General features: G+C 52.9%; 2 protein-coding genes across 2 annotated transcripts; both read right to left on the bottom strand.

The window, feature by feature from the left end:
* Nucleotides 1-6,512: 6,512 nt before the first annotated feature.
* On the bottom strand, nt 6,513-6,815 carry LOC138731019 (feather keratin Cos1-2-like). Its single transcript, XM_069876712.1, has one exon. It carries the CDS (start codon nt 6,813-6,815, stop codon nt 6,513-6,515), a length of 303 nt encoding a protein of 100 aa, XP_069732813.1.
* A 10,180-nt stretch (nt 6,816-16,995) lies between these two features.
* Nucleotides 16,996-17,256, bottom strand: LOC138731018 (feather keratin Cos1-2-like). Its single transcript, XM_069876711.1, has one exon. It carries the CDS (start codon nt 17,254-17,256, stop codon nt 16,996-16,998), a length of 261 nt encoding a protein of 86 aa, XP_069732812.1.
* Nucleotides 17,257-17,385: the final 129 nt, after the last annotated feature.

Below are 17,385 nucleotides of genomic sequence, written 5' to 3'. Positions count from 1 at the left end.
ATCCCTTTCCCTCCTTTCTTCCTCCTTAGGAATTTATATCCCAGAAATCTCCTATTGTTGCTAAGGGACAGAGCAATCGCCCTTAACCTGGTTCTCCTTAAATGTTCACGGCATTGGAGGTCTGTGCTGTGGGTCTGGGGAGGCTTCACTCACCGGCTCAGCCAAAGGAAATGATCCAAGCGACATCTCTTCCTGCACCATCCTCCAGATGAAGCCAGGGTCCCCTTGACTGAGGGAAAACACTGGGAAGAGTCTGATTTATTGGAGGAGATCTGGAGCCATGATGTCAGGAGAAGCTTCCACCTTGCCCACTCACTTCAAGCTGTCGACAACTGCCTGATGTTGTTTCCTCTCTTTCTACCCAGGAGGCATTAACAGCTTCTGCTCCTGCTTTTCTTTCCCCCTCACAGCCACCACTGCACTACCCCAAAGGGGACCCTGTGTGCCCTCAGGCTGTAAACTCTCTCCCGGTCAGCTCCACACAGAGAGAGCAAACATCAGTCTCACCAGCATCGCTACCATGAAACTGTCCCATTCCCACTTAATGAACTCACGAAAGCTCAAGCTGGCCAGACAGAGATGTTTTCTGTTTTCCCTCAGTGCCCCAGGGAGTTTGATCTCTGAGGGATCTCCTGCAGTTGGTGCAGACAGATGATGCTCTCTCTTCACAAAGGCCAATTAAACACCACAAAGGCAATTCCCTGGAGTGGTTGGGTGTTTGCTCCTTCCCCCAGATGTGGTTTGTGAACCTTGTGAGGAACTCAGTGCTCTCTTGAGTGGCCAATCACTGACATGTAGGGAATGTCTGACCAAGACACGTCCCAAGAGACCTGGAGTGAGAAGCAGTTAGTGCTCCAACAAGGATAATTGCAGATGCTGTCATCATTATGAGGTCTCCTGTGGTGGGGATTGGAAGCCCAGCCGTCCTGCTGCAGATGATGTTTATTGATATCATGACTGGGGAAATGGTATTTCAGACATGGATGTGAAACTGTTTAATCAAAGATTGGCCTTCAGTGCTTCTGAGAGATATATCGTTAGCAGTAATTCCCTGGAGGAGGATATTGGTGTGGGGGTTTCTGTTCTTCCACTTGTATAATTTTTGTCAAGACATCTGGATTTTCATATAGGAAAGAGGACAGGAAACTAAAGTGGCTGCCAAGAGAAATTTCCACCAAGCAGAGTGATGGGATCTCTGTGTTTAAACTCTTCTCCCCCAGAAAGGCAGCAGTGTTTGAGCACGGAATCTCTGGAGGAATGAATGAAAGAGTGAATATCACTGCACCCACCTTCAGCTCTCCTGGGAAGTGCCCCCAGTGTCCTTGTCTTTGATGATCTTCACATTCCCCTGCACACTCTGTAAGAGAGCAGCTTGATCTCCTCTAGGAATAAACCCTTACAGTGCCAAATTTTCCATGATGGTTGCTCTCAGCTCCCACAGGCTCAGCTCCAATTTACAGCCTTGATGAATTCAGCACCGTGAGACCCTTTTTCCAGCTACGGCTGCCCATGGCTGCTGAATTGTATGATGTAGGGGAGAGGAAGCTGAATAAGCAGCTATAACCAGCCCAACACCTGTTCCTTGCTTTACCGGCACTTCCATTTGGCAAATCAAATCATCTCCCACAGCCTCACATACCCTACACCAGCCAGACTGACAGGAAGGTCCTTTCTCACGAGCTCATGGGACTATTGATGCTTTCTGAGCAGCAGAGGGCAGACACAGAAAGGCAAAGCCCGATGGTCACTGCCTGTGGAGCACTAGGGAGAACGTACTCAGAGGTGAGGGATGGTGCCCAAAGAAGAGACCCTGCAGGAGATCCCAGCCTCCCGTCGTCTGTGAAAGGAGAAGTGTCTCCTCAGGCCCTCTTCCTCTTCTCCACCACAGCAGCACCTTTCTCCTTTGAAAGCATGGGCAGCACCCAAGAAGGAACAAGCACATGGAGACCAGGCTTGAATAGAGCAGAACTTTAATGAGTGAGAAGAGGGAAACAAAGTCACTCCAAGTGGAAGTTAGAAGTGCAGGGAGCGCAGCGATCAGCAGGGCACCCAGTCATCACCTTAGAGTCTGAGATCCTTGGCTGTAGAGAAGTTCCCATGTGATTTCTGTCAATCTGCCCCATGAAGAGAAAGGAGACAGAGGGTTCCCACCAGGAGAGGGCATGGTGGAACTTGCTGTCAAGGGGAAACAAAGCAGACAAGGAAAAGGGAAGAAAGGCAAAACTGTTTGACACTGTTAGTATCCACCATGGAAGATCTCATTTCTCTGTCCAGCACCATGTTCTGAGCTCCTCAAGGTGTCTCCCTGGGGCTTCTCCAACATCTTATTCACAGGAGGGACCTCCTGCCACAGTAGCGGCCGGCAATGCCAGAGTGTCAGTGATTTATTCTCCATGTGATTGTGCTGGGAGATTTTTAGTGCATAAAGCACGAGGAAAAGAGACCATGAGCAGCAGGGGCCAGAGACTCCAGATTTTGGGGTGATGTAAGTTGTTTGCTCAATGGTCTAAAAGCTCAGCCACTCTCAGCAATGGTCGGAGACCTCAGCTACAAGTAGGTACACTGTGCAGGCTCTCCAAATTGTCCAGGGACTCGATGTCCATATCCTCCTTGGGAAGATCAACCTCCCCAGGGAATGCAGATCTGCATGACGATGATGACGGTAAAGGGACAATTCGTGATGTGTCTTTCTTAATCACTGTACCTATTGTCTTCTAGTAATGATTAGATATATTGCCTTTCAAAGCTATTCCTCTTAACTTTTTCATCACTGCTAATCATTTGCTACCATTCTTGCTGTAATAACTTCAGAAAAGCTTAATTTCACAGAGTATCTGAGAGTCTGAGCTTTTATGCTGATTGTGCTTAGGGATAAAAGCCCCTTCTGGTGAAACAGTGACCCCTTGAGGGGAATTAAATACCCGGTGGACCCTAAATACTAAATAAAATTGAATGGACTTGGGCAGAGCACTCCCACCATCAGTGGTTCTAAAAGAGGTGGCAAAGATTCATCAGGAGCCGATTCCCTATATACCCTGCAGCAGCAGCAGCAGCAGCAATCCTGTGAGCATGAGGAGTGTGGGGATGTGTTCCCCAGAGGGTGGCTTGGAGCTCTGCTGCCAATCCTTTGTGTTCTCCTTACAGGCAAGACACAAGGTGCATCGGGGTCCAATCTGCAGGACCTTGGCTGCACATTCAGCCCCTTCCTGTGCAAAGTCAGTACAGTAGAGACAACATCAAAGCCCCAGCCCCACTGCTGCAGCTCCAGGGTTCTCCACTGGCCAAGGCAAATGGATCCCAAGGGCTGAAAAGCTCCGGCCATCCCTAGTTTTCCCTGGTGGAGACTGAGGTGGGACAGAAGAAAGACTTGTCCATGCTGAGGCTGCCAGACATGGGTACAGTTCCCCAGAGAATCTGGAGGTGACTCATCACTGGGCCTTTTCAAGGTCTGGTGGACGAGGCTTTGAGCAACCTGATCAACCAAAAAACATCCCTCCGCTTGGCAGGAGGGTTGGTCTTCCTGACCTTCCAATATCTCTTCAAAACCAACAGTTTTTCAGTCCATGGTTCAATGATTATCTGATACCCCAGTCTTACCCACCAGGCCCACTGCTACTCTGCTCGCTGGGCAACCGCACCCCACCCAGCCCCATTTGGCTCACATCCTGATCTGATTCCCCAGCCACCTAGGCATTGTCAGCACCATCACCACTGCCACTGGCATCAAGAAACCCCAGGCGAATCAGGTTAACTGTTCTTCCAAGCTTCTCCATCATTTCCCCCCGGTGTCTCTGCCAGCACTGAGAACCATCCTTTAGAGTCAGGAGTTTGAGCTCAGTGCAGACAGGAGAAGCTGATGGAGAGGGGACTGAAACCTTCAGGCGTTCTACCTAGGTTCCAGAACATGAGACAGGATGAAAGCTTAGACATGCCTTTCCAGAGCCACTGGGGCTCAAGGTTTGCCAAAGTCACAGCTCAGAGGCAGTCGGCCTCTGGTTTAGAGCTGGGCCCAAGGAAGGCTGGATCTCAGCTGGGGCTCCCCAGCCTGTACAGAACTGAAAAAAAGGAGTTTGGGTAGTGGTTATATTGTGTGGGGCGAGGTGTCCAGGCTCAGGGACTTGGGACACTGGAGTGTCAGGGCAATGCCAAGGACAAGCACAGGTTGTGTGGAGAATGGACTGAGAGCAGCCCTGAAGAGCATGGCTTGAGGATCTAGAGGATGAGAAACACAGCAGGAGCTGACAATGTGTTCTTGCAACCCAGAAAGGGAATGGTATCCACACAGAAGAACATGTGCAAGAGGCTGCTTAGGAGGGGAAGACCCTGGTGACCCCCTTAGAGCCCTCACCCTGGAAAGGCAGAAGGTCTGGGCTGCAGGAGCCACACTGCTCACTGCTGGAGGAGGGAGGAGCCAGGCACAAGCATTGCAGCTGTGCTAGTAACAAGCATTTTCTCCTCCCCATTTCACTCTCAGCTAACCTTGCTGACTCCTTGCCGTCATCTCTGCTCTCTCAGACTCTGAGAGGACGTGGGGGTTTCTCCATCTTTATCACGCCTTGCAGGATGAGTGGTCGCAGCAGGCACCTTGGGTATCTCCTCCTCTCTGTCTTCCTGAGGCAGCCACTGGGTAAGCATTGCCTTGGGCTGGAAGCACAATTCCTCTTCTCCCCAGCAGACCCTCAGCCCCACAACAGTAGTCTGTGGGGAGAGAATGATAGATCGGATTTCTAGGAGTTGGCAGGATCCTACCCCTGCTGGAGGTGTCCTGGAGGCAGCAGAGGAGGGTCAGGCACTCCAGGCTGTGCCCTGGAGACTTCAGGAAGCACCATAGAGGAGAGCAAAGGCCTGGGTGCGAGCCCAGCTCTGCTCTGGGGGCCTCCCTGAAGGAGGGAACAGGAATTATTGTGCTGAGGGAGCCACGCTTACCGGAGGTCATGGACGTCTTGCCCAAAGACCCCCAAGCCGTGTTCTTCCCATCCTGGAGGCTTTGGCATCTGAGCCAGGCACAGGGTGCCTTCTCCTCCCACACTAGGCATCTCCTCTTGGTTTGCAGCTCAGAGCCTTTCCCTGCAGAGATGCTGACCCTTGCTTTCCTCCAGGCACCCTGGGGCAGGTCACCGTCACCCAGCAAGAAGGAGAAGTCACCGTGAAACAGGGAGACACCTTTTACACAACCTGCACCTACCAGACTTCCAGGTTTTATGGCTTGTTCTGGTACCAGCAGAAGAAAGGCCAGGCTCCCCAGCTGATCGCCTCTCATGTAGGAGCTGGCTCCAAGCGGAGCGGCCATCTAACCACGTCGCTGAACCCCACAGAGAAATCCAGCCTCCTGCAGCTGGAGGAAGTCGAGGGCTCTGACAGTGCCTTGTACCTCTGTGCTGTGCAGGACCCGCTGGTGCAGGAGCTGCCTGGGCTGGGCAAAAACGCAGGGCAGGGAGGGGCTGAGGCTGGCAAGGCTGAGCCTGGGGGAAGGGTTTATTCTGTGCTTGTTCTGCCAAAAGGCTTTGCAGGGATGGCTTTTGGTTTCAAACCAGGCAGCAGCCTGAGCCATGGGCAAATATTCCCTGCAGCTCCATGCTGGGCATGGCCACAGGACTGCAGGAATGAGAGGAAACATTGACCCGAATACAGGGGTCACTATAACCCTCAACGGCTGCTTCTGTTCCACTCCTGACATTCTGCAAAGTAAAACATCTGCTGGAGCAGTAGGTTCTCATGGTCAGGAGGAGGACATGCCCTGTCCTTCTCTTTCCCTCCCTCCTCAGCTCACCCTGATTGTCCCTGGTTGTTGCCTCCCCAGGTGGGTGTGTTTCCTGCTGCGTTTTCACCCCATCCTGTCTAACACTGCCCGCAGGAGAAATACTGGATGGATTTGCCTGGTCCCCTCTCTGTGCAGCCTGTGAGCACACAAACAATGCCGTGGACTTATCCTTCCCCAGCACATTCCTGTCCTGCTGTCCTTGTCCTTAGCATCCTCAGCAGATTCCAGGGTTCATTGTGTTCCCATGGGGGTTCTCTACATTGTATGTTTGTAATCAGCTCTGTTTGGGTCTCCTCGTGCCCTCTTCCTCTTCTCCACCAGAGCAGCACCTTTCTCCTTTGAAACCATGGGCAGTACCCAAGGAGGAACAAGCACATGGAGTCCAGGCTTGAATGGAGCAGAAGTTTAATGAGTGAGAAGAGGGAAACAAAGTCACTCCAAGTGGAAGTAAGAAGTGCAGAGAGCCCAGCAAGAAGCAGGTTGCCCAGTGATCCGCTTAGATTTTGAGATCCTTGGCTGTAGAGAAGTTCCCATGTCAATCTGCCCTATGGGGGGAAAGAAGACAGAGGGTCCCCACCAGGCTGGCCTTGGTGGAACTTGCTGTCAAGGGGAACAAAACAAGGAAGGAAAAGGGAAGAAAGGCAAAATTGCTTGACTATCTTGGTATCCACAATGAAAGATCTCAGTTCTCTGACCAGCACCATGCTTAAGTTCCTCAAGGTGTCTCCCTGGGTATTGTCCAACATCTTATTCACAGGAGGGACCTCCTGCCACAGTAGCGGCCGGCAATGCCAGAGAGGCCAAAGCCCCCGGAGTTGATGGGCACTCCCTGAGAGCTGAGGATGCTGCCAACAGCAGCGGAGGTGGAGGAGCCCACAACGGTGTTCTGAGGGAAGGAGCTGAGGATGGGGCCGGGCAGGGTCACCACCACGGGAGAGGGCTCGATGGCGACGGTGGAGCTCTGGCACTGCCGCACACAGCACTCATTGCAGCTGCTGGCCAGCGGGCACGGGCCGCAGGGCTGGCAGGGCTGGCACGGGTTGTAGCAGGACATGGCTCAGAGTCAGAGGGTACCTGGGAGAGGAAAGAGAGAGGAAGCAGAGCACAGGAGTGTGTGAGGAGCAGCCAAGTGCACTCCTGAGTGGGGATGGAGAGGATTCAGACTCACCTGGTTCCCAAGCAGAAGGAGGCAGAGGAATGGACTGAGCGAGCAGAGGCTTGGGCTGGCTTTTATCCCTGCCCTTCATTGCTGCAGGGCAAGAGGCACCTTTGCAGAAGCGACAATGTTCTGACAAGCTCATCTTGAACGCAAAGCATCACAGCTGATGATATGGACTGGGCTTTGGTTTCCATCACTGCTGCCTTTTCATTTCCACATGTGTTCCATGCCCATTCCTCAAAGAAGGCTTCTTCTGAGTCCTGGGATGAAAGGTCTAAGGATCTGCAGGGCAGCAACGCAGCCCTGTGGGCAGAAAACTCAGAGATGGTCACATGTGGAAAAATAAAGTGTTGCCTCCCTGGGTCACTCTGGTGTGGTGTTTGAAGCACTGTTGAAAGGAAGAAGCTCCAGCAGCCAAGCCCAAGGGCTCCTGTGCTGAGGACATGGTGGAGCAGCAGGGACAGGCTTTGGCTCCACCCTCGGGGCTGGGTCTTGGACGCCTCTTGGAGCTGGCAGGGGCAGCAGAGGGCAAGGGCTGAGCATCAGGTCTCTCCTGCTGACAGGGACAGTGGGACATGGTCCTCCTTCTCCTGGCAGCGCTGCTGGCACTGGCAGCCTCGGGTGAGATGGGAGCGGGAGGCTGGGCAGAAGGAGGCACAAGGTTGTGGTGTTGGGGGTGGAAGGAGGAGCCGGGAGTGCTGAGTCCCTGCGGCCCTGGGAGGGTTTGTGTCTGGAGAGCAGGGGCTGCGCAGGGAGAGGGGATGGCAAATGATGGGGTCCAGCTCAGGAGGGATGGGGATGTGTGGTGTGAGGGGTGGCATGGACCTGCAGAGAGAAGAGAGCAGGGACAGAGAGCTCAGGCTTTGAGAGGCTGGGAAAAGGGAGCTGGGCAGTGGGGACAGTGAGCAAGTTTCTGGAGAGACAGACAGACAGGCTGACAGGCAAGCAAAGCTGAAAGCCCTTTCTGGCTTCCCAGGTGGTGCCCAAAAGGACTCTGTGTTCCAGTTCCCAGCAGAGATGACCATCCAGACAGGACACAGCGCAACTCTGTTCTGCAATTTCTCCACTACCAATCGCTATCCCTACCTCTTCTGGTACCAGCAGCACCAGACCCAATCCCCTCAGATGCTGCTGTGGGTGACAAAAAGCAAACCTCGTGTGGATGCAGGGAGATTCTCCTCTGTGCTGTCTGCAGAGAAGTCCCAGGTGTTTCTGCACGTGCAGGATGTGGAGCTCCAGGACAGCGCTGCCTATTTCTGTGCACTGAGCCCACCCTGGTGCCCAGAGCGTGCAGCGCTGCACAAAAACGTGGTGGGTGCTCTGGGGAGCGGTTCCCTCCCTGCCACTGCTTGCCTGGAGCTCTGAGCTCAGCCTGCATAGCAGCAGCACCTGGATTTGTGTTGCCTTGCAGAATGTGCTGGTCAATCTGTGGCCTCTTACATCGCTGTTATCACTAGAATTGTACTATTCTTAGTAAATAACAGTGTCTGAAAGTGATTTATTTCCCATATTATTGTTGCTTCAAGAAAACATGAGAAAGAGAGGCCGTGAGCAGCAGGGCCCAGAGACTCCAAGATTTTAGGGTGACGTAAGGTGTCTGCTCAATGATCTAAAAGCTCAGTCACTCTCAGCAATGCTCGGAGACCTCAGCTACAAGTAGATTCACTGTGTAAGCTTTCCCAGTTGTCGAGGGACTGGATGTCCAAATCCTTCCTGGGAAGATCAAGCTCCCCAGGGAATGTGGATCTGCTTGAAGATGATGATGATGATAAAGGGACAGTTGGTGATATATCTTTCTTAATCACTGTACGTATTTTCTTCCAGTAATGACTAGGCACGTTGCCTTTCAAAGCTGTTCCTCCTAACTTTTTGATCATTGCTAATCATTTGTTAAAATTCTTGCTGTAATAACTTCAGGAAAGCTTAATTTCACAGAGTATCTGAGAGCCTGGGTTTTTATGCTGATTGTGCTTAGGGATAAAAGCCCCTTCTGGTGAAACAGTGACCCCTTGAGGGGAATTAAATACCCGGTGGACCCTAAATACTAAATAAAAGGTGGGAGCAGTTCCAGATCAGGGCAGGCAGAGGGGTCGTCCTGCCCTGCTCCCCTGGCAGCAAAGGGCTGTGTGTCTGGGGCAGCCAGATGCCCTGCACCTGCAGATGATGGGGCTGGGACAGCAGGGAGGAAGCTGTGCTGGGGAAGTTGCTTGAAGAGAAACCCCCTCTCTACAAAGGGGAAGAAATGTTACTTGAAGCGAGACATTTTTCCAGAGCCTGTGGTGACATGGGGCAGTGGGTTTAAACTTAAAGGGGAGATTGAAGTGGGACAGAAGGAAGACTTGTCCACGCTGAGGCTGCCAGACACGAGCATAGTTCCCCAGAGAAGCTGGGGGTGCCCCATTGCTGGACCTCTTCAAGGTATCTTGGACAAGCCTTTGAGCAACCTGATCTACCGACAAATGTCCCTGCATGTAGCAGGCGGGTTGGACTCGATGTCCTTTCAGAGTCTGTTCCAAGCCAACCATTCTCTCACTCCATGGTTCCATGATTCTTTCACAGCCCCAGGCTCACCCGCTGGTGTCACTGCTGCTCTGCTCGCTGGGGTCACAGAATCACAGAATCACAGAATAACCAGTTTGGAAGAGACCCACCGGATCACCGAGTCCAACCGTTCCTACCAAACACTAAACCATATCTCTCAGCACCTCGTCCACCTGTCCCTTATACACCTCCAGGGAAGGTGACTCAACCACCTCCCTGGGCAGCCTGTTCCAGTGCCCAATGACCCTTTCTGTAAAGAATTTTTTCCTAACGTCTAGCCTAAACCTCCCCTGTCGGAGCTTGAGGCCATTCCCTCTTGTCCTGTCCCCTGTCACTTGGGAGAAGAGGCCAGCACCCTCCTCTCTACAACGTCCTTTCAGGTAGTTGTAGAGAGCAATGAGGTCACCCCTCAGCCTCCTCTTCTCCAGGCTAAACAACCCCAGCTCTCTCAGCCGCTCCTCATAAGGCCTGTTCTCCAGCCCTTTCACCAGCTTTGTTGCTCTTCTCTGGACTCTCTCCAGAGCCTCAACATCCTTCTTGTGGTGAGGGGCCCAGAACTGAACACAGTATTCGAGGAGCGGTCTCACCAGTGCCGAGTACAGAGGGAGGATAACCTCCCTGGACCTCCTGGCCACGCCATTTCTGATACAAGCCAAGATGCCATTGGCCTTCTTGGCCACCTGGGCACACTGCTGTCTCATATTCAGTCGGCTGTCAACCAACACCCCCAGGTCCCTCTCCTCCAGGCAGCTTTCTAGACAGACTTCTCCTAGTCCGTAGCACTGCATAGGGTTGTTGTGCCCCAAGTGCAGGACCCGGCATTTGGCCTTGTTAAACCTCATGCCATTGGACTCTGTCCAGCGGTCCAGCCTGTTCAGATCCCTTTGCAGAGCCTCCCGACCCCCCAGCAGATCGACACTTCCACCCAGCTTAGTGTCATCCGCAAACTTGCTAAGGGTGCACTCGATGCCTTCATCCAGATCATTGATGAAGACATTGAACAGGGCTGGACCCAGCACTGAGCCCTGGGGAACCCCACTTGTCACTGGCCTCCAGCTGGATTTCACACCATTTACCACCACTCTCTGGGCCCGGCCATCCAACCAGTTTTCCACCCAGGAGAGTGTGCGCCTGTCCAGCCCAGAGGCTGACAGTTTCTCAAGCAGAACGCTGTGAGAAACTGTGTCAAAGGCTTTGCTGAAGTCCAGGAAGACCACATCCACAGCCTTTCCCTCATCCAGTAGCCGGGTCACTTTGTCATAGAAGGCGATCATGTTAGTCTGGCAAGACCTGCCTTTTGTGAACCATGTTGACTGGGCCTGATCACCCGGTTCTCTTGCATGTGCTTCATGATAGCACTCAAGATCACCTGTTCCATGACTTTCCCTGGCACTGAGGTCAGACTGACAGGCCTGTAGTTTCCTGGGTCCTCCCTGCGGCCCTTTTTGTAGATGGGCACAACATCAGCCAGCCTCCAGTCCAGTGGGACTTCCCCAGTCTTCCAGGACTGTTGGAAGATGATGGAAAGGGGTTTGGCCAGCACACCCACCAGCTCCTTCAGTACCCTACGGTGAATCCCGTCCGGCCCCATAGACTTGTGACTGTCCAGTCGGGCTAGCAAGGCTCTGACCACCTCCTCTTGGATCATGGGAGCCTCATTATGCTCCTCTAGCTCCTGGGTTTGTACACAGACGGAACCACCCTCCTTACGACTAAAGACTGAGGCAAAGAAGGCATTAAGTACCTCAGCCTTTTCCTCATCCCCTGTTACTGTTGTTCCTTCTGTGTCCAATAGGGACTGTATGGTCTCCCTAGTCCGCCTTTTATTATTTATATATTTGTAGAAAGATTTTTTGTTATCTTTCAAAATAATAATAGGGGTCACCTCACTCCTCCCAGCCCCACTTGGCCCTCGCTGCAGACATTGTCAGCACCATGAGCACTGACCACACTATCAAGCAACAACATGGAAATCAGCAGACTTGTTCTCACAAACATCTCCATTGTTTCCCTCAGGGGTCTCTGCCTGCACTGGGAAGACATCCAGCAGTGTCAGGAGTTTCAGCTCAATGCAGACAGGAGAAGCTGATGAAGAGGGGCCTGAAATCTTCACGCTTTATCCAAGGTTCCAGACTATAAGGCTGTCACAGAGCACTTCCCTCCACACCAGATGCAGAGCCATTTCTTCTGCAGGTAAATTCCTGGATGAAAGCTTGGACACGCCTTGTCAAAATCCAACTGAGGGTCAACGATCCCCAAAGTGAATGCTTGCAGCTCAAAAAGTGAATGGAATCCGCACAGTAGAACATGGCAGGCAAAAGAACCTGGTGACCCTCTTAGAGCCATCACCTTGGAAAGGCAGAAGGTCTGGGCTGCAGGAGCAACAAGGGTCACAGCTGGAGGAGGGAGGAGCCCAGCACAAGTATTGCAGCTCTGCTAGTAACAAGCATTTTCTCCTCCCCATTTCACTCTCAGCTACCCTTGCAAATTCCTTCCTGCCAGCTCTGCTCTCTCAGCCTCTAAGGGGGCATCTTTGGGTTTCTCAGTCTCTCTCAGCCTGGCAGGATGCGTGGTTCCAGAAGGTATCTTGCGTACCTCCTCCTCACTGCCTTCCTGAGGCAGCCACTGGGTAAGCATTGCCTTGGGCTGGAGGCACAATTCCTCTTCTTCCCAGCACACCCTCAGCCCCACAACAATCCTCTGTGTGGAGAGAGGAGGATGGATCAGTTTTGCAGGAGTTGGCAGGACCCTGCTCCTGTTGGAGGTGTCCTGGAGGCAGCAGAGGAGGGCCAGGCACTCCAGGCTGTGCCCTGGAGACTCCAGGCAGAACCAGAGAGGAGAACGAAGGCCTGGGAGAGAGCCCTGCTCTGCTCTGGGGGTCTCCCTGTGGGAGGGAGCTGCTCTGCTGTGTGCAGTGGATCCAAGGATACCAGTCTCTGTGTGGATGGGGAGAACCTTGGAGATGTGGGGAGAAGGAGTGGAGGGAAAGTGTGGGGAGTGTGGCTGTAAAGCAGGGGTCTGTGGGGTTTGAGGGGTGGCAGGGACCTTCAGAGAGAAGAGAGTAGAGACAAAGAGCTCAGGCTTTGAGAGGCTGGGAAAACGAATCTGGGCAGTGGGGACAGTGAGCAAGGTGCTAGAGAGACAGACAGACAGGCTGACAGGCAAGCAAAGCTGAAAGCCCTTTCTGGCTTCCCAGGTGGTGCCCAAAAGGACTCTGTGTTCCAGTTCCCAGCAGAGATGACCATCCAGGCAGGACACAGCGCAACTCTGCACTGCAATTTCTCCACCCGTTATCCCGATCCCTACATCTTCTGGTACCAGCAGCATCAGACCCAGTCCCCTCAGATGCTGCTCTGGGTGACAAAAAGCAAACCTCGTGTGGATGCAGGGAGATTCTCCTCTGTGCTGTCTGCAGAGAACTCCCAGGTGTTTCTCCACGTGCAGAATGCGGAGATCCAGGACAGCGCTGCCTATTTCTGTGTGCTGAGCCCACCCTGGTGCCCAGAGCGTGCAGCGCTGCACAGAAACATGGTGGGTGCTCTGGGGAGCGGTTCCCTCCCTGCCACAGCTTGCCTGGAGCTCTGAGCTCAGCCTGCACAGCAGCAGCACCTGGATTTTTGTTGTCTTGCAGAATGTGCTGGTCAATCTGTGGCCTCTTACATTGCTGTTATCACTAGAATTCTGCTGTTCTTAATAAATAATAGTGTCAAGAAGTGATTTATTCTCCGTGTGATTGTGCTGGGCTATTATTGCTTCAAGAAAACATGAGAAAGAGAGGCTGTGAGCAGCAGGGCCCAGAGACTCCAAGTTTTTAGGGTGATGTAAGCTGTCTGCTCAATGATCTAAAACCTCAGCCGCTCTCAGCAATGCTCGGAGACCTCAGTTACAGGTCAATACACTGTGCAGGCTTTCCCAGTTATCCAGTGACTGGATGTCCAAATCCTTCCCGGGATGATCAAGCTCCCCAGGGAATGCGGATCTGCATGACGATGATGATGACGATAAAGGGACAATTGGTGATGTATCTTTCTTAATCACTATACATATTATCTTCTGTTAATGAATAGACACATTTCCTTTAAAAGCTGTTCCACTTATCTGTCAGTGCTAATAATTTGTTACCTTTCTTACTGTAATAACTTCTGGAAAACTGGATTTTACAGAGTATCTGTGAGTTTGGGCTTTTATGCTGATTGTGCTTAAGGATAAAAGGCCCTTCTGGTGAAACAGTGACCCCTTGAGGGGAATTAAATACCCGGTGGACCCTAAATACTAAATAAAAAGTGACTGAACTTGGGCAGAGCACTCCCAGCACCAGTGGTTCTAAAAGAGGTGGCAAAGATTCATCAGGAGCCTATTCCCTATATACCCTGCAGCAGCAGCAGCAGTAATCGTGTGAGCATGAGGAGTGTGCGGATGTGTTCCTCAGAGGGTGGCTTGGGGCTCTGCTGCCAATCCTTTGTGTTCTCCTTACAGGCAAGACACAAGGTGCATCGGGGTCCAAGCTGCAGGACCTTGGCTGCACATTCAGCCCCTTCCTGTGCAAAGCCTGTGCAGGAGAGACAAAATCAAAGCCCCAGCCCCACTGCTGCAGCTCCAGGGTTCTCCACTCGCCAGGCAAATGGATCCCAAGGGCTGACAAGCTCTGGCCATCCCTGGAGGTCCCTGTAGGGCTGGTGGGGAGGAGTGGGACCATGTCCTGGTCTGATTCCCCTGCCACCAGGCATTGTCAGCACCATCACCACTGGCATCAAGAAACCCCATGGGTATCAGGTTACTTGTTCTTTCAAGCTTCTCCATCATTTCCCCCAGGGGTCTCTGCCAGTACTGCAAATCATCCTGTAGTGTCAGGAGTTTGAGCTCAATGCAGACAGGAGAAGCTGATGCAGAGGGGACTGAAACCTTCCCGCTTTCTCTCCCGGTTCCAGAACTTGAGGATTTCACAGAGAATGTCCCTCCACAGAAATGAAGATCCATTTGTTCTGCAGACCCACTGGGGCTCAAAGGTTGCCAAAGTCACAGCTCAGATGCAGTCGGGCTCTGGTTTAGAGATGGCGCAGGGAAGGCTGAATCTGAGTTGGGTCTCCACAGCCTGTACAGATCTGAAAAATGGAGTTTGGCAGTGGTGGTTATATTGTGGTTTTGGGAAGTGTCCAGGCTGAGAGACTTGGGACACTGGCGTGTCAGGGCAATGCCAAGGAAAACACAGGTTGTGTGGAGAATGGACTGAGAGCAGCCCTGAAGAGAAGAGCTCTAGGAGCTTGTGGATGAGAAGCACAGCAGGAACTGACAATGTGTGCTTGCAGCCCAGAAAGCAAATATCGTTCACACAGCAGAACATGTGTGAGATGCTGCTCAGGAGAGGAAACTCTGGTAATCCTCTTAGAGCCCTCACCTTGGAAAGGCAGAAGGTCTGGGCTGCAGGAGCAACAAGGGTCACAGCTGGAGGAGGGAGGAGCCCAGCACAAGCATTGCAGCTGTGCTAGGAACAAGCATTTTCTCCTCCCCATTTCACTCTCAGCACAATCCTTGCTGGCATCTCTGCTCTCTCAGGCTTTCAGGGGCTGTGGGGGATTCTCAGTCTCTCCCAGTCCATCAGCATGAGTGGTCGCAGCAGGCAACTTGCATATCTCCTCCTCACTGCCTTCCTGAGGCAGCCTCTGGGTAAGCATTGCCTTGGGCTGGAGGCACAATTCCTCTTCTCCCCAGCAGACCCTCAGCCCCACAACAATTCTCTGTGGGGAGAGCAGGATGGATCAGCTTGGCAGGAGTTGGCAGGACCCTGCCCCTGCTGGAGGTGTCCTGGAGGGAGCAGAGGAGGGCCAGGCACTGCAGGCTGTGTCCTGGAGACTCCTCGAAGCAACAGAGAGGAGAATCTAGACTTGAGTGAGAGCCCATCTCTGCTCTGGGGGTCTCCCTGAAGGAGGGAACTGGCATTAGTGTGCTGAGAGAGCCACGCTGAGCTGAGATCTCAGGCTTCTTACCTGAAGAACCATCTGCCTTGTTCTTTCCATCCTTGAAGCTCCGGCATCTCAGCCAGGCACAGGGAGCCTTCTCCTCCCACACTTTGCATCCCCTCTTGGTTTGCAGCTCAGAGCCTTTCCCTGCAGAGATGCTGACCCTTGCTTTCCTCCAGGCACCCTGGGGCAGGTCACCATCACCCAGCAAGAAGAAGAATTCACCGTGAAACAGGGAGACACCTTTCGAACAAACTGCACCTACAAGACCTCTTATTTTGATAGTTTGTTCTGGTACCAGCAGAAGAAAGGCCAGGCTCCCCAGTTGATTGCCTCTCATGCAGGACCTGGCTCCAAGCAGAGCGGCCGTTTCACCACGTCGCTGAACCCCACAGAGAAATCCAGCCTCCTGCAGCTGGAGGAAGTCGAGGGCTCTGACAGTGCCTTGTACCTCTGTGCTGTGCGGGACCCGCTGGTGCAGGAGCTGCCTGGGCTGGGCAAAAATGCAGGGCAGGGAGGGGCTGAGGCTGGCAAGGCTGAGCCTGGGGGAAGGGTTTATTCTGTGTATGTTCTACTGAAAAGCTTTACACGGTTGTTTTTTGGTTTCCAGCCAGGCAGCAGCCTGAGCCATAGGCAAATTTTCCCCGCAGCTCCATGCTTGCCAAGGCCACAGGACTGCAGGAATGAGAGGAGAGAAACCTAGAGCTGAAGACAGGCATCATTCCTACCTTCAATGACTGCTTCTGTTCCACTCCTGCCATTCTGCAAAGCAAAACATCTTCTGGAGCAGTAGGTTCCCATGGTCAGGAGGAGGACATGCCCTGTCCTTCTCTTTCCCTCCCTCCTCAGCTCACCCTGATTGTCCCTGGTTGTCGCCTCCCCAGGTGGGTGCGTTTGCTGATGGGTTTTCACCCCATCCTGCCTAACACTGCCCACAGGAGAAATACTGGATCGATTTGCCTGGTCCCCTCTCTGTGCAGCCTGTGAGCACACAAACAATGCCGTGGCCTTATCCTTCCCCAGAACATTCCTGTCCTGCTGTCCTTGTCCTTAGATTCCTCAGCAGATTCCAGGGTTCATTGTGTTCCCATAGGGGTTCTCTACATTGTATGTTTGTGATCAGCTCTGTTTGGGTCTCCTCGTGCCCTCTTCCACTTCTCCACCAGAGCAGCACCTTTCTCCTTTGAAAGCATGGGCAGCACCCAAGGAGGAACAATCACATGGACTCCAGGTGTGAATGGAGCAGAATTTTAATGAGTGAGAAGAGGGAAACCAAGTCACTCCAGCAGAAGTTAGAAGTGCAGGGAGCCCAGTGACCAGCGTAGAGTTTGAGATCCTTGCTGTAGTGAAGTTCCCATGTCAATCTGCCCCATGGAGGGAAAGAAGACAGAGGGTCCCCACCAGGCTGGCCTTGGTGGAACTTGCTGTCAAGGGGAACAAAACAAGGAAGGAAAAGGGAAGAAAAGCAAAACTGTTCAAACTCTCTTGGTATCCACAATGAAAGATCTCAGTTCTCTGTCCAGCACCATGCTCCAAGTTCCTCAAGGTGTCTCCCTGGAGCTTCTCCAACATCTTATTCACAGGAGGCACCTCCTGCCACAGTAGGACTTGATGGGCACTCCCTGAGAGCTGAGGATGCTGCCAACAGCAGCGGAGGTGGAGGAGCCCACAACAGTGTTCTGAGGGAAGGAGCTGAGGATGGGGCCGGGCAGGGTCACCACCACGGGAGAGGGCTCGATGGCGACAGTAGAACTCTGGCACTGCCGCACACAGCACTCATTGCAGCTGCTGGCCAGCGGGCACGGGCCGCAGGGCTGGCACGGGTTGTAGCAGGACATGGCTCAGAGTCAGAGGGTACCTGGGAGAGGAAAGAGAGAGGAAGCAGAGCACAGGAGTGTGTGAGGAGCAGCCAAATGCACTCCTGAGTGGGGATGGAGAGGATTCAGACTCACCTGGTTCCCAAGCAG

The sequence above is a fragment of the Phaenicophaeus curvirostris genome, chromosome 26 (assembly GCF_032191515.1).
Source record: "Phaenicophaeus curvirostris isolate KB17595 chromosome 26, BPBGC_Pcur_1.0, whole genome shotgun sequence".
In the NCBI taxonomy this organism is placed as follows: Eukaryota; Metazoa; Chordata; class Aves; order Cuculiformes; family Cuculidae; genus Phaenicophaeus; species Phaenicophaeus curvirostris.
Note: the sequence above shows the minus strand (reverse complement) of the source record. Positions and strands in the feature narration are given on the sequence as shown.